The sequence below is a fragment of the Urocitellus parryii genome, chromosome 5 (genome assembly GCF_045843805.1).
Source record: "Urocitellus parryii isolate mUroPar1 chromosome 5, mUroPar1.hap1, whole genome shotgun sequence".
Taxonomy (NCBI): Eukaryota; Metazoa; Chordata; class Mammalia; order Rodentia; family Sciuridae; genus Urocitellus; species Urocitellus parryii.
Genome location: NC_135535.1, coordinates 90,731,065 through 90,758,061, shown reverse-complemented (window position 1 = coordinate 90,758,061; position 26,997 = coordinate 90,731,065). Strand labels below are relative to the sequence as shown.

The window sequence follows — 26,997 nt, the reverse complement described above, 5'->3', positions numbered from 1 at the left end:
TGTGAGACTGAGAGCACCATTCATCATTTAACAGGAATCCACTCCTGTGACAATGGCATTGATCCATTTATGACAGCAGAGCCCTCACAACCAAATCACTTCTCAAAGGTTCCATATCTCATTACTGCTACATCAGAGATGAAGTTTCTAATGCATGAGCTTTGGGAGCCACATTCTAACCATAGTGAGGCTGGTTTCTCACTCTTGCCCTCCATGTAACTCTTGTTTCTGATGTTCCAGGCCTTCCCGGGTCCAGCTGGGCAGACTCTCTTCATTCTTATCCACAGCCCTCTCTATGTCCATTCCATGCTGTAGGCTACTCTGCCCTACATCATCAGCTGTGAGTCTTCTGCCTTCTAACTCCCAGAAATTTGTTAAAATTCTCTGCGAATGTTTTCCTTCTCTCCCACACTCTCTGTTGTTTAGTGTTTCTACCTTTTATTCCTGTACTACCATTTTATTATGGTTTTCCATGGGAGAGGAAATAAAGATGCACAGCCCACTCTCTTGAAGAGAAACTAGTACATTTATTTGCCCATCTTCATCTCTTAATTAGTGTGTGCTCTCCTTAACAGCCGGGAACATTATTATTCATTTTTATATAGCTGGAGTATATCAGCCACTAGTCAGTAAAACAGAAGCCAAACTAGAGATTTCAACAGAGGGAATTTAACATAGGGATTGTTTGCATGGGTGTTGGAGAGTAGAGAGAACAAAAAGAGGGCACTGAGACAATTTGGAAATTACTGAAGAAACTTAATCAACTCTAGTCACAGCAGGGGAATGAAAGGGCGGAGACCAGTGTTACGAAAAATGAAAATCTCAGAGTAGGATGCCTGTGTATTGGAGCTAAGGCTCCTGAGGATGGCTATGACCAGATTGTAGCTGGAATCTCTGAGGGCCTGAGATGAGATTGATAATAGGACCAAAATTGCTCAGGCAAGAACTAGCTATTGTAGCTGGGGGTAAGTGCCATTGAAAAGAACACTAAACACAAGGTAAGAAGGAAGTTGCTTGTCTTATTCTGCCTTCCAGTTTCTCTGTAGTGCAGAATTTAACAGGAACCTGCTATCAAAGGAGGCTGGGATAGTTTGCAGAGTCCCTGTCCCTCATTACTTTTTTGTTGCCCCATAGGAAGATCAAAGGAAAATACAGAAGGACCTGGCATAAATCTATATTTCTAGACAAAATCTTTCTTGTGAGTTATGGACTTGCCTGCCTAGATGCCTGCCTTCCTTCTCTTTCTTTCTGTGGTACTGGGGATTGAACCCAGGGCCTGATACATGCTAAGCATGTATTCTACCACTGAGCCAAACCAACACTTTCCAGACTTGTTTTTTGTTTGTCAATCATTACTTTTTTGTTGCCCCATAGGAAGATCAAAGGAAAATACAGAAAATTAGCAAGTCAGTTTTTTTTTTTTTGGTTGGTGCTGTACTCTCTAAATACTTCATGTTAACCTCAAATTGAATTAAGAAAACAGGAATTGTTGTTTTCTAGAGGAAGGGTATTTACTAAAACTGAATGGATCATTTTTTACCAAGACTTGTCTTCTCATCTTCAGCATTGTCCAGCACTGCTGCTCAAACAGGAGTTATTCTTTACAACTTATTCTCCCCCAACCCCTACATCCCAGTCACTGAGTCTTCTCATTTTTACTGTGTAAGGTCTCATCTTCTCTCCCAGATTGCCTTTGCTATTGCCTCAATCATGCCCTGATTGCGTGTTCTATCGACCACTGCGTTTTCTATTACCACCCATTTGGGTTCCAACTACTGTTTTATCCTTCTGTTGATTATAGAGTGATTTTTAAAATTGTACAAATCTGATTAGATCAACGTTGAGGTTATATCCTTATGGATAATAGTGTTAGAAAAAGGTGCAATTCTCAGAGGGTAAAATAGAGAAGGAAAAGATTTCTTCAGCAAGTGTGACTGACAGAATGTAGAAAGAAAAGAGGACTGAATATGCCCATGAACATGTTGAAATTACTGCATTCTCATTTTGTTCAAGGGTTCAAGGATGGTATGGAAAAGTAGAAGAAAAAGATTGATCTTGATGCTTCAAAATTGAAAAGGTGAAATAAAAAGAACATGAGGTAAAAGTTGAAAAGAGAAGAAAGAAAAATTTAGAATCATAACTTTTGTTTCTAATGAGTTGGCAAGCAACAGGGTTTTGCATCAATGTAAAGGAAATTATTTTTAAAATAAATCCCAGAAGTGTCTGTAACTATCCCATAAAAAAGATGTAAAGAAAAAGATCCTAGTTGATATTGTAAAGGAGAGGAGAAAATGTAGAACAGGAAATGAAGTTATGATTCCCTTTTGAAGTTCAGGAGAAGACCAAAGAAAGTTACAGGAAATTTTGGAGAATTGCTGTGTGTGTGTGTGTGTGTGTGTGTGTGTGTGTGTGTGTATGAATGAATTCATTAACAAGAGAAGTGTTGCCATTTTCAAGAGCCTGGGATGGCAGTTTCTGACATCTGCAAAATGATCCTGAGGCAAAAAACAGTGCAGAAGTGGCTGGAGGCATGAAGTATGGACTGTGGGTTAAGTTTTCATTCTGCATAGTTAGGTCTGGTATATCCTCTATTTGAAAATAAGAGAATTAAAAATAAAGTAAGAAAATCATGGAAATTGACAGATGGTAGAAGACAAATGGCATTACATCTCACTCTATTAGGAATAGTTATAGGTGAACTAATTAAAAACCAAACCAAATCAAAGAACAGAGGCAAAGCCTCATTTCCTGAGCTAGGAAATTTACCTTTTCGAGTAAGACAAAAGATTTATGGGAAAGAGGCTGTAAATCTATTAAAAATTGTCTGGCACAGTGCTCCATAAGCATTTGAAGATGGTGATAGGAAAAATCAGAAAATAGCTAACATAAAATAGCTGTTTCATTGTGATATGGCTAAAAGTATTGCCATCAAAATGCTTTGAGTTTAGGGCTGGGGTTGTAGCTCCGTGGTAGAGCGCTTGCCTAGCATGTGTGGGCACTGGGTTTGATCCTCAGCACCAAATAAATAAATAAATAAGTGTTATTTTAAAAATGCTTTGAGTTTAGATACATTATTTAAAAAATCAAAAACAAAACCAGGAAAACATTTTACTATAAACACATACTAGAATTGATAAAGGAAGTTTTTTTGGGGGGAGGGAGGGTCAGGTAACCAGAGATTGAAACCAAAGTGGCTTACCTAATGAGCCACACCCCCAGCCCTTTTTATTTTTTATTTTGAGTCATAGTATCAACTAAGTTGCTTAAGTCCTGGCTGAGATGCTTAAGGCCTGGCTAAGATGTTGAGGCTGGTTTTGAACTCGCCATCCCCTGCGTTAGCCTCCTGAGCTGCTGGGATTACAGGCACACACCATTGTGCTCAGCATAAAGAAAGTTTCTAATCAAAAGAAAACCCTGAATTTCAGTTTACAGATAGGTTATAACAAATGTCACTGTATGTAATACGATGATTGGTTTGCCTAGAATCACCTGGCTAAGGTGGCCTGAGTCCTGGCGAGGCTGACGTAGCCAGGAGGAAGGAGGTTCTTCTTCTAATTTGTCTCCTCAGAGGGAAAATGTTTTGTAATTCGCTAACACAGAGGGGATGATTTTTCCCTATTAATTAAAAGTGTTACACAAAGTTAATATAAGGATAAAGAGGAATCCTTGGGTAGCTGCCATAGGACTGTTATGGTTTGGATACTGCAGTGCACTCCAGAAGCTCCTGTCTTAATGCAGGAATGTCTAGAGTTGAAATGATTGGATTGTGAGAGCTGTAACCTAGTCAGTTCATCCTCGTTTGAATGGACCGAATGGTACCTGTAGATAGGTGGGACATGGCTGGAGGAGGTGGGTCACTGGGCGCATGTCCAGGAAGGGCTCCTCTTCCCTGTGGTCCTCTCCTCCCTCCCCTCTGCTTCCCAGCTGCCGTGTCCTGAGTAGCTTCCCTCTACCATGCTCTTCTGCCATGATGTTCTGCCTTACCTTGATCACAGAGAAATGGAGTTGCCCCACCATGGACTAAAGCTCTGAAACTTGGAGCCAAAATAAACTTTCCTTCCTCTAAGTTTTTCTTATTTATCAATTTGTGCCTTATGGTTGTGGTAGGCAGATGATGGTTGTTTACTTCTACAAACAAGGTATAGAGTCATTCCACCTCAGCACTAAAATAGAGTAGCTTATGGAAAACTACTGTTTTATAAAAATGGAGTAACACAGGTTAAGGAATATTAGGGGAACTACTATTTTTTTCATCATGGAGTCGTGCAAAGCAGGGCCCCATCTACATTTTGCCCATGTGCTGGACTTTGTGTGAAACTGAATTTAAAATTGATGGACTAATTAATCTGGTGGAGGAAATTTCAAGGCAGTACAGCATTCCCTTAGTGGCATTTTGCTGGCAACCTTTATCCAGCTTTACTGTAAGAATCAGGAGTAGAAAGCAGAGAAGGGAGGATTTTAAAAACTTGCAGTTGGCCAGAAAAGTGCAGGGAAACTGGTACCAAGGAGGGTGTGGTTGTTGAAGAGATTATAGTCACTAAAGAGATGTACTTTGCACAGAGATAATAGGAAAGATGGCTTGAGGGCATCTCAGGGATTTGCAAGACCACACCCATTACAGGCTCCTGGGTATCAAAGGGAAAATTTCTTTGAGAAGAGATCACAGAGGAGTGGGGTATCCTGCTTGTCCAGGGGGGCCTACCAAGTTGTCTCATCATGTTTAGCCACCCAGGCACTTAGAGGCTACTGCAGCCATGATTCCAGGAGGCCAGCTACTATTTGAGCTGATGGCATCATCCACGTGGTTCTGGTTCTGCAGGAATGAGGGTTGCTGGAGTTAGGGGCTGATTGGGGCTTCCATTAAGATTTCAAAAGAAGACCTGGGAGGCCAGGCAAAGTATAGCAGGGTTGGAATGCCTGCAAGTTGTCCCTGAGAAGGCAATGCATGAAGCTGTGAAAGTGAAGTTGAACTGGAATAGAGACCCCAGGAATTATGAGATGACAGTAGCATGGGCTATCTGCTGAGAAAAGGTGCTGTCTGTGAAGAGACCCAGGCTTAGGAGAGCCTACGTGTGCTGCAACTGACAAGACCAAAGGGGCGGGCTGCCCAAGACCTCTGGAGAGAACATCTTGCCACTGTGCATCCTAGATGCTGTATGTAGAGTTATGGGACCTGTTTGCCTGGCTGGGTTTTGATTTTGCTTTGGCCACATCCCTTCTTTCTATGCCCCTTTTCCTCCCTTTTGGAATGGGAATGTTTACTCTGTGCCATTGTATATCAGATATATGTAAGTTGCTTTTTATTTTTATAGGGCCTTGCAACCAAGAATTTGCCTGCAGTCTCTGGCAATGTTGTGAGTATGGGACTTTTGGAGATGAACTAAATGCATTTTGCACTATGAGAGGGACATGAGCTTTTGGAGACTAGGGGTGGAACATTATTTTTCAAATATGAGGTGCCTCCCCTCCTCCCCACCGCCAAGTCTCCTGTGTTAATGTAGGAATATTCAGAGGTAAAATGATTGGAATGTGAGAGTTGTAGCCTAATCAGTATATTTTAGTTTGAATGGACTGGGTGGTAAATATAGGTAGTTAGGGCATGGCTGGAGGAGATGGGTCACTGGGGGCATGGCCTGGAAGGGTTCATCTTCTCTGTGGTTCCTTCTTTTTCTGCTTCCCTGCCTGAGCAGTTTCCCTCTGCCTCTCTGTCATAATCTTATGTCTCATCTTGGGCCCAAAACAATGGAATCAGACCATCATGGACTAAATCTCTGAAATCATGAGCTACAATAAGATTTCTTTCCTCTAAGTTGTTCTTGTCAGGTATTTTGGTCACAAAAAACTGAGTAATACAAGGACATTGATCTAGAAATATGAAGGCCCAAGCCTAAGTCCTTCTTGTGTCACTATTGAATGTGACTGACTTCTCCAAATCTCAGGGTCCTCATCTGCAAAATCTTATCACCTGAATCACTTCATAATGTTGTTGTGAACATTAAATATGATAATATATGAAAAGATGATTTGTAAACTATGAAGTGTCTTTCAGTCTTCATTCAGTGAACATGTATTGAGCACATAATATGTGGCAGTTATTTTGTTAAGTTTTACAATACAAAGCTGAAAGAGACAGTTATTCTCCTTGGGGAGCTCACTATCTATGGCGATGTCAGATGAGCCCATAAATTATAATGCATTACAATATATAACATAAAAGATGGTAAGGGCTTATGAAGATTGAGGGACTTTCTTAATGTAAGATTCATAGACCTGTAGTGCCACTCTTTGGAAGTTTACATGATTAGATGATGACTTCTGATCTGTTGTACTACATTTATCCAGGTTAGGAAAGTGGAAAATGGGGAGCCACCTCTAGTGTAAAGTTAGCTTTGTACAATTTAGAAGAGTAATCTTTTCTAGACAGATAAATTACAAAATGTGGCCATCCCCCAAAGACCAATCAGAAAAAAGGTATCATTTCTGGTGGACCAGTTTAGCCCTAGCCAGGGCACAAGAGAGCTGGATTGAAATCATCTCTTATACTATAGGGGGCCACTGTTTCAGGCATAACCTGAATCAGTAAACATGATATCCTGGCAGCAGTATGTTTTTGTGGTTGTTGCATTTGAAGATGATAATTTAAAAAAATCATAGCAGAATATAGCTTATGTACACATATGTGCAAGCAATTTAGGAAAGAATTTGTGAACTTGGCCTACATAAACAGACTGATATACTCCTGGGAGGGATGGGAACACTTTGCAAAAACTGGGAAAAACACTTGCCAATTTTACCATATGATCTTAAACAAATTTTTTAGAGCTGTATCAGAGCCCACATAGGAACCCAGAAACTCTCAGTAGGTAGAATACAGGAAATTTCTTGCAGCTATTGGTCACAAGGGTGATGAAATTGCTGGGAAGTCAAACAGAATATGTGAGCCCCCTTAGATATTGGCAATGGAAAGAATCTAATATCATGCCTTGGTGGGAGTGACGGGGGGAGGAATTAGTGTTACTGGAGCCCAGAGGCCAGGACCACTTTAATGAAAATGAAGCCACAGTAGCCTGGGCAGAATGAGCTGGCACACAGAGAGACAGTGTCATTACTGGAGATGTTGCTAAAGGCAGTTAAGGAGAGCAAGAAGTCCCCTTGTTTCTCCTTTCCTTCTCCTCTTCAGTTTCCTTCCAGTACCTTTCCTGGCTGATCCCAGATCCTCCAACTATAGAAAGCCTTGGTAATTAGCCTGCCGGACTTAGCCCCCTATTATAGAGTAGGCTTGGGGGGGGGGAGGAAGCACACCTGAGGGCCAAAAGGCGGAATACTGGTACAACAAAAGGAAAAAAGAAGAAGAGAAGAAAAAAAAAAAAAGCGCGACTAGTTGAATAACCATGAATGACCCAAATGTTTCCTCCCTCAAATAAAGCTTTATTAACAGAAGCAACATAGAGGAAGGATTTCAGATTTGCATTTAAAATTTATCAATTATGGCTACAAGTCCATAAGTCAAAGAACAGAGAATGACAAAACAAATAAAACATCTAAAACATGAAAGATGAACACTTGGTTGCTTTCATTGAGACTTGCTGGAATAGATCTAAGACTATGGTCTTAAAAAGTACATGTGAGGACTGGGGATGTAGCTCAGTTGGTAGAGTGCTTGCCTCGAATGCACAAGGCCCTGAGTTCAATCCTCAGCACCATTAAAAAAAAAAAAAAAAAGAAAAAAAAGTACATGCATACCAGGAAGATCAAGGTAGGTTTCCCCACTCCAGCTCCAGGAAAGAAGTGGTCTCTGAGATGTCTCAGAAACAGCCATTACTCACTGTGTGAGCCCTTGTGGTCCTTAGTGCTTCTAGATGTAAAATGAAATCTAGTTGTGAATCAGGATGCTTAGTGTCAATATCCTACTAAGACAAGACTATCTTGTCTTTCTTTAGATTACCCAGTTTGTATCTGGAATGTCTCTCAAGGACTTGTGTGTTGAAGGGTTGGTCCCCAGCTGGTGGCACTATTGGGAGGTGGTAGAAATTTTAGGAGGTGGGACCTAGGTGGAGGAGGTGGGTCACGGGGTGGGGTGGGGGGCATGCCTTTGAAGGATATATTTTTGTCCCTGAACATTTCTTTTTCTTCTTCTCTCAATTTTTCTCTCTCAGTCTCTCTGTATCCTGGCCATTGTGAGGTAAGCAGCTTTGCTCTACCATACCCTCTTCACCATGATATTCTGCCTCACCACAGGCCCAGAAACAACCGAGCCAGCTGACCATGAACTGAAACCTCTGAAAGCATGAGCAAATTAATTGTTCTTCTTTACATTGATTTTGTCAGGTTTTTTGTCAAAAGTGATGGGAAGTTAGCATACCTACTCTGCTCACTCTTATGCAAACATCTTCTAAGTACTATCTGTCCAATAGAATTTTCTGTGATGATGCAAATGGTCTCTCTGTGCTGTCCAGTGGGGTAGCCACTAACCACATGTGGTCACTGAGCACTTGAAATGTGGTATTGAAACCGAGGAACTGCATCTTGAATTTTAATTTTAATTATTTACAACTTTTTTTTTTTTTGTATTGGGGATTGAACCTAGGGGTGCTTTACCACTGAGCTACATCTCTACTCTCCACCCCCCTGCTCTTTTTTTTCATTTAAAAATTTTTTTGGTACTTTAATCTGGTGTAGAATGTGGCCACTAAGTTACAAATAATTCCAAAACAATGTGGAGTCTACATTAGAAAGAAGAATTAATACTTCCAGGGCCTTTTATTTTTTATTTTGAGACAGGGTCTTACTAAGTTGCTCAAGCTGGCCTTGAATTTGTGATCCTCCTGTCTCAGCCTCCCAGATCTCTGGGATTATAAGTGTGTACCACAGGCACCTGGCAATTATTTACAATTTAAATTTAAATTTGCACATGTGGCTAGTGGGTACTGTGTTGGATAGTGTTTCTCTAAGGTATTGAGACTGAGCCTTTTATTTTCTCACTGGTTTATTCCACAAAAGGAAACAGTCTTTCCTGTGCCTTCCAAGTAATCTCGGGGATTAAGTTAATTAAGTCAAACCAGTAAGGTATATTGAAATTTCACTGAAACTGCAGTCTTTGTTGATAATTCTGCTGTTTATGTCCTTAGTGCTTCATGCAACTGGAGAGATTTTCAGCTTCTCTTGTTGATGAAATCAGGGGAGACAGAAGCCCTGGTGGAAAAGTCCCTTTTGTGTGATTCCAGGAAGGGTAAGCACAAAGCAGCCCTCTAATCGTTTCAGGCCACAGAATAGTGTGGAGGCATCTGGAAGGTTTTTGTTTTTTGTTTTTTTTTTCCCCTGAGAGAGGCACAGAAATGGCTAAGTGGGAACTAAACCATCTCAGAGGCTGTTGTCAAAGAAAACAGCCAAAGCCCCAAACAAAACAGTAACAATTCAGAACCAAGACAAGGTACATCCATCCCATAGGATGCCAGTGGAAGGCCAAGTGAGCCAGAAACCTTCTTGTGGTACAAAATCATGCTTCTTCATAGGGCCACCTGAGCTGTATTATCCCCCTCTGGATAAAAGGACCAGAGGGAAAAATCTTGGATAGACTGGACTTAATTTAAATTGGGAAAATGCAAAAGTGACCAAAGTTATTCCCCCAGAGAACTCAAGTTACAGAGCAAAATGATAATGGTTAAATAATAGTTATTCTTGCATGTGGATACTAGGAGCATGATCAAGTATATTTATAGCAGCTTTGGTGGTAATGGTAAAAGCAGAGAGAGACGGGGGGTGGGGAACATGCATGCATGAGAGAGTAAAATGGTAAAATAAATAAAATCTCCTTAATAAAAGAATGGATAATGTGTGGAATTGCCATACAATGTACCTGATATATCACAGTGAAAATGAACTACCTCTATGTCAACCAGTGTGGCTGCATTTCCAAGATGTTGAATTGGGGAATCAGGTCACAAAAGTATGCATAAAAATATTTTATAAAATAGTGGTTAACACTGAGTGATACTGGATCACAGTAAGTGGTAGTAACTATGTAAAACAGTGGAGGAGCCAGGTGTTGTGGTGCACGCTTGTAGTCCCAGCGGCTTGGAAGGCTGAGGCAAGAGGATCACAAGTTCAGAACCAGCCTCAGCAACTTAGTGAGTCTGTGTCTCAAAGAATAAAAAGGGCTGGGGATGTAGCTTGAGGTTAAGCGCCTCTGGGTTCAATCCCCAGTACCAAAAGCAAACAAAAAATCACGGGAGGAGTGAGGCAAAGGTCTAGACAGTCAGTCCCTTTGGGACACGAGGGTAGGATCTAGGAATAGCCCACTGGGGCTTCTGTGGTGACAGCAAGGCTCCTTTTTTTAACCTGTGTGGTGATTATTGGTTTTTTTTTTTTTTTTTTTTTTTTTTGAGAGAGAGAGAGAGAGAGAGAGAGAAAATTTTAATATTTATTTTTTAGTTCTCGGCGGACATAACATCTTTGTTTGTATGTGGTGCTGAGGATCGAACCCGGGCCACACGCATGCCAGGCGAGCACGCTACCGCCTGAGCCACATCCCCAGCCCAGATTATTGTTTTTATAATTAGAAAATTTAAAACACTGAGCGAATAGTATATGTACACCAGGATGTAATTTCTTTAGAATTTATTTATTTTTGTTTTTATTTTTTCTTTTCTTTTTTTGTGATGCTGCGGATCAAACTCAGGACCTCACACATGCTAGGAAAGCACTCTACTACCAAGTTACACCCCCACTCCTGTGAAGTTTAAAGTCATGTATTATTTCTAGGCATATTAGAAGTATAAAGTACACCTGAGTCGAGAATAGTGGTGAATTCAAGGGAGAGAGAACAAGGTATCTACAGAGTTCACCAGGGCTTTGGTTAAAGTAGTCATTTTCATTTTTTATTTCTGTAGCCGAGTGGCATTTGTTATCTTTTTGTGTGCCTGAAATATTTTGCCAAAATAATAAAAAGCAACAACTGGTGTGGTTTCACTGGAGGATCTGTGGGGAACTCAGACTGCAAGGGCCCAAGAGGGGAGCACAGGAGGAAAGATGACTGCCAGCTCACATCCAGGTACCTTACCGCTATAAGATTCAATGCAATTCCCATCAAAATTCCAATGATGTTCTTCATAGAAATAGAAAAAGCAGTCATGAAATTCATTTGGAAGAATATGAGGCCCAGAAATCAATAGCCAAAGCAGCCCTTAGTAAGAAAAGCAAAGCACAAGGCATCACAATACCAACCTTAAATTACACTACAGAGCTGTAGTAACAAAACAGCATGGTATTGGCCCCCAAAGAGGCAAGAAGATCATTGGAACAGAACAGAAGACACAGAGACAAACCTACAAAAATACAATTACCTAATACTTGATAAAGGTGCCCAAAACATACATTGGAGAAAAGATAGCTTCTTCAACAAATGGTGCTGGAAAAACTGGAAATCCATATGTCGTAGAATGAAATTTAATTCCTATCTCCCACCCTGCACAAAAATCAACTCAAAGTATAACAAAGACCCATAAATTAGACCAGGAACCCTGCTCATAGTAGAAGAAAATGTAGGCCAAATACTGCAACATACTGGCTCAGGAGCGAGCTGACTTTCTTAACAAGACTTCTAAAGTGCAAGAAGTAAAACCAATAATCAATAAATGGGATGACATCAAACTAAAAAGCTTCATAGCAATGGAAGCAATCGAGAACATGAAATGAGAGCCTGCACAATGGGAGAAAATCTTTGCTACCTTCAGCTCAGATGGAGCGTTAATTTCCAGGATATAAAAAGAACTCAAAAATCTTAACACCAAAAACACAAATAACCCACCAGGTGGTGATGAACACCTGTAATCCCAGTGATTTGAGAGGCTGAGAAGGAGGATCTCGAGTTTAAAGCCAGTCTCAGCAACTTAGTGAGGCCAGTGAGAACCTGTCTCTAAATAAAATACAAAATAGGGATGGGGATGTGGCTCAGTGCTTAAGGCCCCTGGGTTCAATCTCTGGTACCAAAACAAAACAAAACAAAATAACCCAGACTTCTATGATTATTAGTTCTAGCCCAGGTTTATTTAAGTTTCTAGGGCTAAATTAAATGGGGAAAGGAACTGAATAGCTATTTCTCAGAAGAAGAAATACAAATGTAAACATGTACCTTATCATTAACCAGGTGCTAAGGTTAGAAAAGAAGTTTATGGAAAACGTGGGTTCAGAGCAGAGACAGTACCAGGGTTGTGCAAGGTCTGCTGGATTGGAGAAAGCAAGAGCCCCAATACCTCTGTTCATTTGTTGAACACATTCTTATTGACTTTTTCCACCTGGAAGACTTTGGTCTGCTCATCTATTTTGTGTGTCTTCTTCAACAAGCAGACACCAAACTTGAGGGAATTGAAAATTTCCCAAAACAATCCATGTAAAATAGGTAAGGGGTTATTAAAAGCCCACTTAGCATCGTGTAGTATTGTTTTCGTATTTTGTGAAGGCAGTCTAGGACAGGAGTTAAGGGTATGGGTTTTAGAAACATACTGCCTGAGTTTCAGTTCTAGTTCTCCCAATTTCTAGCTGTGCATTCTTGAGCTAGTTGCCTAACTTCTCTATGCCTTATTTCCATTGTCTATAAAAGCGTGGCTGACATAAGCCAACGCTTATGTATGTGTTGGGAGGAAGAAATGAATTATTGTACATAAAGATCTCAGAACACATACTATGTAAGGACTTATATGATTATTAGTTCTAGCCCAAGTTTATTAAAGTTTCTAGGGCTAAATTAATACCTTAGAAAACATGTCAGATATTATCATAGCAATTAACCAATTGAGAATATGAGGATATGAAGACATGAACGTGGGGAGCATTTGGTGGGTCTGGGACAAGGGAAGAAGATAACCAGGTAGAACCAGGTAAAGGGATAGAAATTAGACAGATTAAAAATTTACCAGTGGACAGTGAACACATTCATTGTGTATAAAAACTCTTCTTACCACTCTTCAAGGGAGGAATATTATCCTTGCCATGTTGCTCCTGTATGTTTTCCTCTTAGGAGAGTGTGAGTTTGGAGTTCTTTATTCACATATTGTATTTTTGTAATGATTGGGATGGATAGAGCTAGGTATGAAGAAGGGAGAAGGTAATGGTTTATCACTTAGAAAGAACAGTAAAAGTCATCAGTAGCACCCATGGGTCCAGATAATATATTCTGGAAATGGGATGTGAACTTGTTTTGCAAAAGAAAAAGGAAACACAAATTCTTGTGTGAATTTGTTCTGATTCACAATAAAATGAATTTATAGATGTTTGACCATCTAGTTCTCTGCTTTATTTGCTGATAGTGAGGCCCAGAAAATATATAATTTGTTAATTTACATTTTTCCCATATTTGTTTATTTCAGTATCTAGAGATCTGAAAATTTGAGGCAATTTTCTATAGCATGTATTTTATCTAGAATATTTTAATTCCATTGAAATTATTTATATTTTATATATATATATATTTTAAATCATTTATATTTTAGATGCATATGTTACTATACTTTTGGGTCATTCAAAGAAAGGTGAATTGATGTCCTCCTCATTAGACTTTGCCAATTGCAGTCTATGTCAGAGGTTCTTTTTATTTATTTGTAGTTTTGTATGGACAGAATGCTTTTATTTTATTTGTTAAGTTTTAGGTGGTGCTGAGGATCGAACTCAGTGCCTCACACGTGCAAGCAAGAGCTATACCACTGAGCTACAATCCCAGCCCATGTCAGAGACTCTTCTTTAGAAATATGACATTTTTCTGTAGTTCTCAAGGTCAAGAATTTAAAATTAAATTTCTAGAGAAATATAACTCCTGCATAATTCTTTAGACTGGCTAAACTTTTCATCCTATTCATTCAGTTATTATCAAAGGCCTAATTAGTGTCAGTCATGACTATGAAGACACTGAAGCTAATAACAGACTTTTTGAGGAACACTTTATGAGGTTGTGACTTAGTGGTTTCCTGAGTCATTGTGATCATTGGCGTTGACTTGACACTTTCTGATTTCTTGGACTATGTGTTTTCCCACACAGTTGTCAATCTGAAGTGGTTCTTTTCTCGTAAGAAATGCCAGGTCACTGGGCGCTGTTAAAAAACTTAATGGTGATTGCAGTTGGAAAGTGTTTTAGACAAGGAAGTGGCCTTAACATGTCCCCTCATCTTATTTTACTTGATTTATTTATCAATTATTTTAGTCATTTTAAAAATATTTTTTGAGAGAGAGAGAGGGAGAATTTTTTAATATTTATTTTTTAGTTTTCTGTGGGCACAACATCTTTATTTTATTTATTTTTTATATGGTGCTGAGGATCGAACCCAGCGCCCCGCGCATGCCAGGCGAGCGCGTTACTGCTTGAGCCACATCCCCAGCCCATCAATTTTTTTAGTCTTGAAACCAAGAAATCTTAGTATTCATCTTAGTGTGTGGTCTCACTCAGGTTTGGAAGGAATGACTTGGCAGGACTTTGAGAAATGTTAAGAGCTCCTTTGGATCATATATGTACTCAACATAATGGAAAACTGGCACTAAAATCTCAGAAATTGCAGCTAATTTGTAAGAATAACAAAAAGGGATCTACCAGAGTGAGTGTTTCACTACCTGGAGATGGTGTAGCTTTTAAAACTTAAGTTAAAAAAGAAATCACTAACCATAGCACTAACAGACACTTTACCAGGACAGACATTTCTAATTAATTCCTAGGCCATTAAATGTGTTGTAGGCCAATCCAGATGCGCAGTAAAATTAGAGAGGAGTAATGGAGAAAATTTTCCTTTTTTGACTCAGCATAACTCGTCATACTTTTCCACTCTTTTGGTTAGAAAACACAGTTGCAAAAATGGCTAGGAAAATTTTTCAAGTATTAAATGTTCCCTGTATGGCTATTAAAATAGAAATTCCATCTGTGTGTTACACAGAACTAAGTGGTTTTTTTTTTTAATTTAAATTTTTGGTACTGAGGATTGAACCCAGGGGTGCTTTATTACTGAGCCACATCCCCAACCCTTTTTATTTTTTATTTTGAGACAGAGTCTCGCTAAGTTGCGTAGGGCCTTACTAAGTTGCTGAGTCTGCCCTCGTACTTGTGATCCTCCTTCCTCAGTCTCCAGACTTGCTGTGATTACAGGCATGTGCCACCATGTCCAACAGATATAAGTGATTCTAAGGAATATAATAGCTCTTAATGTTCCTTCAGTAGTTCCTTTGTTCCTTTAACTTCCAACAAAGAAAACTAAACTAGTGATAGTTTCTGAGTTTGGCTACAGCTGACCCTTTAAATTCCATGTTCCCACTGCTCATGTGAATCTGCTTCCTAACCTAATTCTTCACCCTTTCCTTCCTTCCTCTGTCATTCATGCAGAACAAAAACTCAAGCTTTGAATCCAGAAAGATGCAGTAATAGCAAATTAAAATGACAGCAACAACAACAGGTTTGGAATGAGAAGATGAGAGCTTAAGGTGCAACTCCTTAAGGTGCACTTCTTAGTTACTCGACTTTGGGTCTTTTACACAAGTGATTTTGCTTATCTTTAAGAGGCACATTCTTCTCTGCCCAGAAACCCCTGAGTGTTACACTTTAGAGTTTCACAAGCACTTCTTTGACTTGTGGGTTAGAAAAACTGACTACTGTGCTTTCACTATTCTCATGAAGTACTCTTAATAGAAAATATCAGTCTCTATTATCAGTCGAGAAAACCATGATTTCAGACTTCATTGCCCAATGAATGGAATGGTTCTTTTTCTACGTTGAAATTCTTTTGACCTTATAAATTGGCTATTATGATATCTTCATTTTATGAATATTCAGAAGCTTATGACTCTGAATGCACTATTTCTAACTATACTGATTAATACACACTGTACTCGTGTATTATTAGTGCTACACACAAAAGTGGAAAGTCAAAAGAATGAGGTAAAAAAATTAATAGCACATCTCATATTTTGTTCTTTTTTGTCTTCAGTGGATCATTTGATTTACTTGGTTTATTTCCTGGAGTATATGCAACCCACATTTGAAATTGCTCTTGTAAAATATGAAGAAAATATTAATAGCAGACTATATCTATCAAGAATATATAAAATCTTGTCATGTGTTTTTGTGACTCAATTTCTCTTGTCCAAATCAAACACTGATTTCTAAGTACACATGTTAAGAATTACAGCTTTTTGACATGATTCATTCTGCAGGGAGAATTGATAAAATGAAGCAACATGAAAATATTGAAGATATTAATATCATCTAAAATTTGTGAGGTGCTTTAACATGAAGCATATAGACAAAGTCCCTATTCATCGGACTGTCAATGATTGAAGACTGCTATAAGACTGAATGTTTGTGTTCCTCCAAAATTCAGATTTGAAATCTAACCTCCAGTAAGATATTGGAAACTCTAGGTCTTGAGAGTGGAGCTCTCATGAATGGGATTTGTGCCCTTATAAAAGAGGCATTAGAGAGCTCCCTTGTCCCTTGTGTCTTGTGAGGATATAGCAGGAAGATGGCCATCTATGAACCAGGAAGCAGACAGACTCTCAAAGACATTTTATCTGTCAGTGCCTTGAGCCTGGACTTTCTAGCTTCCAGCACTATGAAAAATAAATTTCTGTTTATAAGCCCCCAAATTTACAGTATTTTTATCACCAAAAAGGGGAGGGTGCTGTTATAGCAAACAACTAAAAATGTGGAAGCAATGGGTAATGGGTAGAGGCTAGGAGAATTTTGAGGCACATACTAGAAAAATTCTATGTTGCCATGAACAGACCTTTTAAAGGCAATTCTGGTAAAGGCTGATTAAAAAGAGACAGGATGGGGGCGTGGAAAGTGGTGGGGGTGGAGAAGAACTGTAGAGAAACTTTCAATTTTCTTAGAGACATTTAATTCTAGACAGAATATTAATAGGTATATGGACAGTAAAGGCCATTCTGATGAGATCTCATACAGAAGAGGAAAATGTTATTAGAAACTGGAGGAAAGGTGATATTTGTCATAAGATGACAAACTATTTGGCTGATTTTTTTGTATCCTAGTGTCTTGTGGTAGGTAGAGCTTGTAAGCAAGGGGATTGGATGTTTGGCTGAGGAAATTTCTACATGTACTATTGAAGGAGTGGCATGGATTCTTCTGACAGCTTATAGTAAGACCCAAAAAGAAAAAAAATGCTTTAGAGATATGGAAAATTCTCAGCCTATTTTATTGAAAGAAGTAGTAAACAAACAAACAAAAAACCCTTGTGTGGGAGAGAGCACTAAGGGTTTAGCTAAATGACCGTTTGATAAGGAGATCAGTTAGCCATCTTAACAGAGCCAGGAATTATCCAGCAACACAAAGGGAGAATTTCCCTGTAGATGATTCAGAGATCATCACTGTTGCCCCTGTAGCTGGGTGGAAGGGGGCAGATGGTTTTCACAGAGGGGCTGCTGGTGCCAGCAGGACTTTAGCACATGGTGCTGTCTCACTATTGAGGACTCCACTGCCCACACTACAGCTCTCAGCTCCTTAACCTTCTGGGTGCAGCTTGAGTAGGCCCTAGTGTGGCCTGTGCTGTGTCTAGCAGAGCTGTGAGAATATGGCTGCCCCCCCACCTGCATTTCAAGGATGGGCCTCTAAGAAGAGTGTCTTGGAGCCTTGGGCTCAACTCCTGCCTGGCAAGTTTGTGGGAGCAATACTGCTGCCCCGGTAAATCTGGAAGGTGAGACCCATGTCCCAGTGTGTCCAAAAGGTGGGATCTCCACCCCAGTGGGATCAGAGGGCAGAACATCAAGTCAAGATTATTCTTGGGCCTTAAGGTTTAATGTCATTTACTCTGAAGATTTTTCATGTACCCGAGACCTGTCACTTCTATTATATTTCTTCCCTTTTATTTTAGACTGGGAATGTCTATCTTATGCTTATCCCACCATTGTATTTTGGAAGCACATAATGCCGTTGGGTTGACAATCTCACAGGTAGAATTTGACTCAGGATGAAGTATCCTCTGAGTCTCACCTGTATCCAATTTTACATTATATTTAGATGAGACTTAGAATTTTATTTTGCACATAAGCTTAATGGTACTTTGTTAGAGTAGCCTGAAAGGACTAAAACAAGGATCTAAACCCTGTCTGTTTTAATAATCTACATCCAGGAGTACATGGAGAAAATTAAATTTTTTTTGGAGAATAAAAGGAGCACAGGGATAATTCCTCATCCCATGCATAGGGTATTTGTAGCCTCATTGTCTTATTTGTTTTTTTATCACAGCTTTGTGATTTTGACTATCTTTTCCCAATTTTTTTGAAAAGAAAAATGAGGCTCAGGGAGATGAAGTGATCTGCCTAAAGTCACCCAGTCAGTAAGGATCTCCCTGGGGCTCAGACCCAACTCTCTACTCATGGCTGCTCTGGAGTTCTTTGCTTCACGGTACGACAAACATTTGGGTATGCACCCTCTCGTTGTTCCTGAAATGAAAAGGGGTGGCAAGCAATGCTTCCGAAGTGAGGAATCGGGCATTTCTTTCCTCCAAAGGACTAAAGCTAGCGTCATGGCCAAGAGTCAGGGAAAAGGTAGCAAAAGGCCAACAACAGCCAAGCAAAGTAGCAGAAGATGCACTAAAAAAGTATGGAGGATTCTGTAGAAACCTCCCAGAAAGGTAGGAAGTATCATTTTATCAAAAAAATCTTTTTTAAAAAAAATTTTCCCAATTCTAGATAGAAATGTTTGTTATTAGAAAGAGCACCATCTGGGAAGCAGCAGATGCATCAGAGAAGTTTAATTATCTGAACAGAGAGTTGTGAGAAGTAGGGAAGTGAGAGAAGAGATAGGATGGTGACAGTTTCCTTTAGATAATCTGTTTTGTGAAGGGTATGATTTTCAAGAAAAGTCAGTAGAAGCTCTCAACATCGTTGAAACTCAACTATTATTCCTATAAAATGGAGTTCAATCACACATACTTTCACCTTTCTTTCCTGTTTTTAATCTCTTTTATCCCTTCTCTCCACATTCCACTCCTGTTCTCCTTCTGTCATCCCTAAGCTTCTGTTCTAATAATAAATACAAATTGCTTATTGTGCGCTAGACACGGTTTCTTCCCCCCTCATTTATTTCTTTTAAATTGACCAACAAAATTGAGTGTGTTTATGTGTACCACTTGATATTTTGAAGGATGTAAACATTATGGAATGGTTAACTAATTAACAATTGCATTAACTTATATATAGTTTATTTATGGTGAGAACACCTAACATCGTTCTCTTTCTCTTTTTTTTAATACGACATATCACCATTACCTCGTCACCATGCTGTGCAACAGCTCTCTTGAGCACATTCCTTGTGTTTAACTGGAATTGTATATCCTTTGGCCATCCTCCCCTCTCCCCTTGCCACCCAGCCTCTGGTAACTGCCAATCTCCCCTCACCTTCTGTGAGATCAACATTTTTATATTCCGTATGAGTGAGATCATGTGGTATTTGTCTTTCTGAGCCTGGTTTATATCATTTAATATCATATTCTCCACCTTCATCCAGGTTTTTGGAAATGACTGGATTTCATCCTTTTTATTGTTGAAAGGAATATTTCTGTATGAAATATGCAGATACTTTGAGCCATCCTTATTATCTGTAGGTAGAGGTTCCATTCCAGAGCTCCGCTCAGATACCAAAATTTGTGGGTGCTCAAGTCCTTTGTATAAAATGACACAATATTTGCATATAACCTATGCATATTCTCCTGCATATTTTAAATCATCTCTGGATTACTTCTATTACAATGTAAATAGTCGTTCTACTATATTGTTTAGGGAATAATGACAAAGAAAAAAGTCTACATACATCAATATAGATAGACTTTTTTTTCCTAAATATTTTCCATCTGAGGTTGGTTGAATTCATGGAGGCGGCATGCACAGATACAGAGGGCAGGCTGTTTATATCACATTTTCTTTACCTACTCATCCATTGCTAGGCACTTAGGTTGCTTCCATATTTTGACCATTGTGAATAATGTAGCAATAAACATGAGAGTGCAGATGTCTCCTCAACATACTGATTTCATTTCTTTTGTATATACAGGCATACCTTGGAGGTATTATGGGTTTGGTTTTAGAATATTTCAATAAAGCAAATAATGTTATAAAGTGAGTCAGAATACTTTTTAGTTTCCCAATGCTTATAAAAGCTATGTTTACGGTGTACTATAGTCTACTAAATGTGTGATGGCTCTATTTAAAAATCAACCCTAACTAAAATACTTTTTTACTAAAAAATACTAATGATCATTTGAGCCTTCAGTGAATCACAGTCTTTTCAGTTGATGGCAGCTGGCTGATTAGGGTGGGGGTTGCTGAAGGTCAGGTGGCAACTTTCTTGAGCTGTTATTTAACACTGTTACCTAACACTGTTACCTACCATGGCCTACTTTTTAGGATAGTTGTAAGAGTTAGAAATAATGAATTTAAAACACTAAGCAGAGTTCCTTCTAAGCACTAAATAATTGTGAGCTTTGTTTCTCATTCAGTCAACATTTAATAAACATGCCTACAATGTGACAGGCTTTGGGTTTGTTGCAGTGATTCCTTCTCTTCCCTTGTCAGGACCTATAGCCTTTAACTCATGGTTAAAAATGATCATTGAAGTGTAACTCTTTTTCAAGAAATTAATTATGTGTTTCTTATCACACCAAAGGGTGTTATATTCAACTCTTCACAATACATAAAAGACACATTTCAAGTGGGTTAGCTGGATAAAATTAAAAATTATTTTGGAAAACTGTAGAAGTACATGAAAGGATCATGTTTGGGGCAGATAAAAATAGCTAACATAACTAGACAGAGTGGTTCATACCTGTAATCCCAGTGACTCAGGAGTCTGAGGCAGGAGGATTGAAAGTTCACGGCCAGCCTCAGCAACTTAGAGAGGTCTTGTCTCAGAATTAAAGAATAAAAAGGGTTGGGCATGTAGCCCAGCAGTAAAGCACACCTAGGTTCAATCGCCAGTCCCCAGAACAACAAAACAAAACAGTCAAGATCTATTGAACATGATGCATAGTATATGCTGGTCTCTGTACTAAGCATCATACAAGCATTATCCCCTTTAATTATCATTATCTCCTTTAATAATCCTATGAGGTAGGTCCTATTTCCCTAGTTTTTATGATGAGGAAAGCTAACGTCAGAAGGGTTGATTAACTTGTTGCTAGGGTTATAAAGAAGAAAGGGCAGAGAAGAATTTCGATTCATGTCTGTCTCTCTCCAGTACCTATGCCACTTGTTACACTGAGAATGAGACAACAAAAAGAGGCTCAGTGTGGTGGATATTTTGACTCGATAGTTAATGGTAGATTGTCATTTTTTGTTCTGTGGAAATTCTGTTCTTTCAATACCTATACAATTGGTAAAATCATGAGAAGTCAAGTACAGTGGTGCACGCCTGTAATCCCAGACACTTGGCAGCTGAGGCAGAAGGATCACAAGTTTGAGGCCAGCCTCAGCAATTCAGTGAGACCTTGTCTCAAAATAAAAAAATAAAAAGGGTATAGTTCAGAGGTAGTGCACCCCTAGGTTTAATCCCCAGTACCCTACCCACAAAAGACAAAAACTGGATGAGGTATTCTCCCAAAGCTCAGGTATTAGACAGTGAAGGAATGGTCAGGGATGAATGGTAGGGTTGTGGAAGTTGTATCACAATCAGTGGATTAATCCACTGACATGGATTAGTGGGGTGGTAACTGGGCAGGTAGGTTGTGGTTGGAGGAGGTGGGTTACTGAGGGCATGCCCTTTGTGGTTTATATTTTGTCCCTACTGAGCAGAGGTCTCTCTTTGCTTCCTGGAAATCATGTTCTGTGCTGGTTTCCTCTGCCCAACTTTTCCACTATGTCTTTTGGCCTCATGTTGGGCCCAGATCTATGGAGTTGGCTGAGCATGGACTCAACCTCTGAAACCTTGAACCAAAATAAACTTTTCCTTCTCTAAGTTGTTTTTGTCAGGTCTTTTGATCACAGTCATGAAAAAGCCGTCTGAAACAAAAACAAAAACAAAGCAAAACAAAAATAAAACACATGATAAAAACTAAGGGCTTTGTTGTCTGAAGTTACAGTGCAGACATTACTGCTTCCTGTGCACTTTTTATGGAAGTGCATTAATTACCTCCTTTGCTGGCAATTTGTATATTGTGGATCCTGAAGTTCTGTCTGGCATCCTCAGATAGGGAAGGTCAAGAGATGTGTACCCTGTTCAATTCTGAAGAAGGAAGATTAGAATAGTGGGATGGGAAAGAAGCCAGCAATAGGTCATCTGAGGAGGAGGAAAGGGTTCCCAGTGGACACTCGGATATTGCTGTAGGGGCAGTTTTCACTGGACTTCCCCTATTGACTCTCAACCAGCAGTGGATCATTTTTATTGGGCTCTTGGAACTGAATGGGTTTTTGTTGTTGTTGTTGTTAGTGACTTGGGAGTGCTGGGAAATGTAAGGCTGAGAGTCAGAGATGGTCAATCTCCTGCAATGCCTGAGTGAGGCTACACAAATAGAATGGTCTTTCCTCAAATATGGATACTACTCTGTTGAAATATACTCTGTGGGCTAGTCCTTGGGACCCCAGAGACTCTCTGGCATCAGTAGTTGAGGGAGGGAAGAGCTCAAAGAAGGCTTGAAAATATTCTGGGAAGAATCCAACTGTATCTTTAATGTGTTCCATTCATATGGTGCGTGTGTGTGTGTGTGTGTGTGTGTGTGTGTGAGAGAGAGAGAGAGAGAGAGAGAGAGAGAGAGAGAGAGAGAAAGAGAGAGAGAGAGAGAGAGAGAAGCAGATCTTTTTGAGGGTCTAATTTAATAATAATAAAATTATTGAAGTCTCTAGTACGCAGTGACATTGATGTGAACTGCTAACATGATTTAAATTCAGTTATAATGAATTGTTCTTTTAATACATGGCAAGAATTTGAATCCATTTTAAAATGTGTTCATCTTTATTCATAAGTGAAATTTGCCTATAGTTTTCCTTTTGGACTATTTTCATTATGATAAGAAATATATAATGATACACAAAAGAAATAAATGAATCATGTGTTAGTGATCATTTGTCCTTTAAAAGTTAGCTATAGTTTGGCTGGTACATTATTCAGGTCTAATATCTTTTTAAAAATGGCAGGCCTTAGCTGGGTACAGGAGGCTGAAGCAGGAGGATCACAAGTTCCAAGCCAGCTTCAGCAACTTAGGCCCTAAGCAACTTAGACCTTGTCTCAAAATAAAAAATAAAAAAAGGGCTGGGGATGTGGCTCAGTGGTTAAGTGCCTATGATTCAGTCCTTGGTACAATATTCCCACTTCCCCCCAAATGGTAGGCCTTTACTTCATTTTCCAATGTCTTCTATGATGGTGATGGTGATGATAATGGTGGTAGTGGTTTCTTCGGTGAAGCTGGGGATTAAACCCAGTGTCTGCACACATGCCAGGCAAGTGCTCCATCACTGAGCCACATCCTCAACCCTTCTGTGATTATTATTCTCTTTTCAAGTTTATTACTGTCTTAGCTTAGGTTGTCCAGAAAAGGAGACTGGAGCAAGACTTGAGCGGTATTCTATCCCAAGGAAATGGGATGCTGAGGATGCTGAGAGAGAGGAAGCAGGGGAATAAGACAGGGAAGAATGGGAAACAAAGGCAAGTTGGCTCGCTGCAAAGCTGGCCAGTGCCCCGTGGTGTGTGAAGAGTGTGATGCTCATTCAGACAGGACATCACCACGCAAGCCATGCCTACAGAGGTACATGTCCTACAGAGGAATGGTCTTCCAAGGGAGGAAGGCCATTATCTGCCAGCTCCCTCATCTCATTTCTCCCACCAGTCAATGTTAGCCCCCTGGGGAGTTCACTCCCTGTACTTTCCTGTGTATTGCCTGGCCTCCTGGGGACAACTGTTAGGAAATCCAGATCCCACTCTGTGGAATTCCAGTTCTTTGGAGTCCTCCTGGAAGTCCAGAAGTGAAAGGAGAGATTAGAGCTACATGAGTTGGGTTGCGGGGCACCAAAGCTTCTGGCATGATGGGGGTGGGGGTGTTAGGAGGCTCCGTTAGTGAGCTTTTTGTCACTTGGACAAACACCCGAGAGAGTCAAATTAGAGGAGGGAAGATTTATTTTGGCTCACAAATTCAGAGGTTTCAGTCCATGGTCGGCTGGTTCCATTGATTCTGGGCCTGGGATGAGGCAGAGCATCATGGCAAAAGGGATGGAGGAGAAAAGCTATTCACCTCATGGCAACCAGGAAGCAGGGCCAGAAGAGGGGGAAGGAGGGAGAGAGGGATCTATAATCTTTATTGCAAGGGTGACTTTTCCCACCTTACCTTGATCCACATAGTTTAACCACTATAATGCTCTCAAAAGGAACTGATACTTCTCTCAGCATTTAGACATTTCTCCATGTTCTGGTAAAGATCTTGGATCTTCTTTGGAGACACAGTTGAGAACAGGTACATAAGTTGCATATGATAATTTTTGTTTGCTATTCTTATCTCTCTAGGTTATTGCATTCTTTTTTTTCCCACCACATTACTGACATCTGTGATTTTAAGTACCTCATCTTAGCATAGGTGATCGCTGAGTCCAGATCTGAGTTAATTAAACAAGGAAGGAAACAGTTGGACATGGGTTACCCTGAACTACATTTTGTATCCAGAATTTCTTCTTCTTTTTTTTTTTTTTAAAGAGAGAGTGAGAGAGTGAGAGGGGGACAGAGAGAGAGAGAGAGAGAATATTAACATTTATTTATTTTTTCTTAGTTCTCGGCGGACACAACATCTTCGTTTGTATGTGGTGCTGAGGATCGAACCCGGGCCGCACGCATGCCAGGCGAGCGCGCTACCGCTTGAGCCACATCCCCAGCCCCTGTATCCAGAATTTCTTACATGTGCTTCCATATTCTTCATTTAGTAAATGTAAAATTATATTCCTTTCACTAATCTAGCATCCTCGGAATTAGTTTTTTTGCAATTATTCTCCAGGTTTCTGATAATATGAATGAGCCAGTTCTTATAATTTTTCTTCTCCTGGTACCTTCTGTGGTTTGGTTTGTAATTTACCTCAATGGATGTGCTGGAATGTCTCTAATTGTAGGTCCAGGAGAAGAAGAGTGACATGGAGAATTGGCCTGTCTGGGAAGCACTACTTCAGGAGAGGTATTTACAATCAAGTTTCCTCTGTGAAGTCAAGAGCAGATTTTGCTGAATAGAAAAAGAACTATTTCATCTTGCAAAGGAGGCTGATGGGTTTTAAGGCTTTGAGGGTATGAATGCCTCACACTTTCTCAATCAGTTGGTCCCCTCACTTATACTTAACAGAAGGGCTATGTAATCAGCCTACATTGCAATTGTGCAAATTTAGGACCACCCTGTGTCTTACTGTCAGCATTCTCAGCTGAGCAACTGCAAAACATAGGAGCCCCCCACCCTTTTTTTCCAGTAATAGGGATTTAATTGAGGACACTCTACCATTGAGCCTTATCCTAGCCCTTTATTTTTTATTTTGAGATTATATATAGATTCTCACAGAGTTACCGAGGGCCTCTGTAAATTGCTGAGGCTGACTTCAAACTTTTGATCCCCCTGCTTCAGCCTCCAGCGTTGCTAAAGGCTCAACCTATCCCTATTTCAGGGCCCTAATACCATTTCCTTTTACACTGAAGATAATTTCTTGTGAGTATGATTTTGTAGATTATAGGCATACTCTGCTGCCAGACAAGATACAGGAAACTTTTTAAAGACTAGTCACTGCAACCCCTTATTCTTTGATTGTACCTTCTGCCCAGAATTTTAAAAATCAAATTTGGCATTTTCTTCCTTTAAGCATTCCTGTGTGGAAAGTAGAGGCTACTTTGTTTTGCCAATAGTGGTGTTTCATTCCATGTTCCTACTGGGGATCATATAATTAACTTGTCCTGTGTACAATAAACTATCAGTCATGTAATGGTAATAAGATCTTCACTGTTTTCAGACATGACTGAAGAAGAAAATCAGTCAAAGATTTCTTTTGTTTGTGTGTGTGTGTGTGTGTGTGTGTGTGTGTGTGTGTTGGCTGTGAAATATTTGGCATCAGTTACTCTGTGGCTTACTGTTCTACTTGAATCCTCTCTTGCTAGTTGTAACAGAGAGACCTTTATTGAAGGGTATTAGGTAGCTCACAGAATTCACACGATGGCCAGATAATCAAACTTTCACATTACAAATACAAATGTATTTCAAGTTGAAACAATCATAGCTAAAGGAAATCCAACCTATCCCAATTTTAGGGCTCTCATACCATTTCCTTTTACCCTAAAGATAATTTCCAGTGAATTTGGTTTTGCAGATATATGTATCTAGGAGTTTCCCTAATTCCTTTGGCTCATATTACCACTATGAGTCAGGCAAAGATATTAAAGTTGGAAGGTAAATCCTATGCTCACTTTTAATTGGCAAGGAAACACTACATTAAATGTTTTATAAACACTCTGCTGTAACAAGGCCAGCAACTATGCGTTTGTTCTTTCCACTGTCTGAAAGGACTGGCAATTGACTCTCATTTACCTTTGGGTGAACTTCTGCTTTTGATAGTAAGCAGATTTTTTCGCTCTGAGGTTGCGGAGTGGGTGTTTTAACTTTTGATTTTTAAGGAAAATAATTGCCCTAGTGCCTTTTGATTCTCTGCCTCTGTTAGCTGTTAGTAGAAAGGTAGAAACCCAACTCCTATTTTATTAAAGCCAAATTCTTCAGTAAATGAACATTGACAAGGAATTGTTTTCTATACTCCTTTCAAAATACCTTGGGGTCCTCTGCGTAGAGTTTTTGGAGTTTCTAAAAATGTCCTCGTAAATGATGATTTTAGGTTAAGCAACCAGAGTCCTGGCATTCAGAACTTTAGGCAAAGAAACTGTATCCACCCAAAAAACACTCAAATAAAATGGGAAATAGGAACGAATGAAAGGGCCTAATTACATTGACTGCTTATGGCAGCTCTGTTGTTCAGTTCTGTTCAGTTCTCTCCCTTCCTCCTTGTTTGCTGATGCCCCAG

General features: G+C 39.6%; 1 protein-coding gene and 1 non-coding gene across 7 annotated transcripts in view; both read left to right on the top strand.

Moving 5' to 3' along the window:
* Aebp2 (AE binding protein 2) overlaps positions 1-26,997 on the top strand; it is a 219,602-nt gene that overhangs the window by 130,218 nt on the left and 62,387 nt on the right. Inside the window, exon 9 of one of the 6 annotated variants that reach the window (XR_013343635.1) lies at positions 5,313-5,354. The exons of 3 other annotated variants lie outside the window; for them this stretch is intronic. Coding sequence is in view for 2 of the 3 variants with exons in the window: in XM_026391936.2 (XP_026247721.1) it covers positions 25,066-25,127 (62 nt within the window). In the remaining variant the exon portion in view is untranslated. Of the gene's footprint in view, positions 1-5,312; positions 5,355-8,156; positions 8,183-25,065; positions 25,128-26,997 lie in introns of all 6 variants that reach the window. 2 more of the 6 variants (XM_077798881.1, XM_026391936.2) reach the window with 2 other exon arrangements.
* On the top strand, positions 7,634-7,706 carry Trnas-cga (transfer RNA serine (anticodon CGA)). The gene has a single exon. It is a non-coding gene; the product is annotated as a tRNA-Ser (tRNA).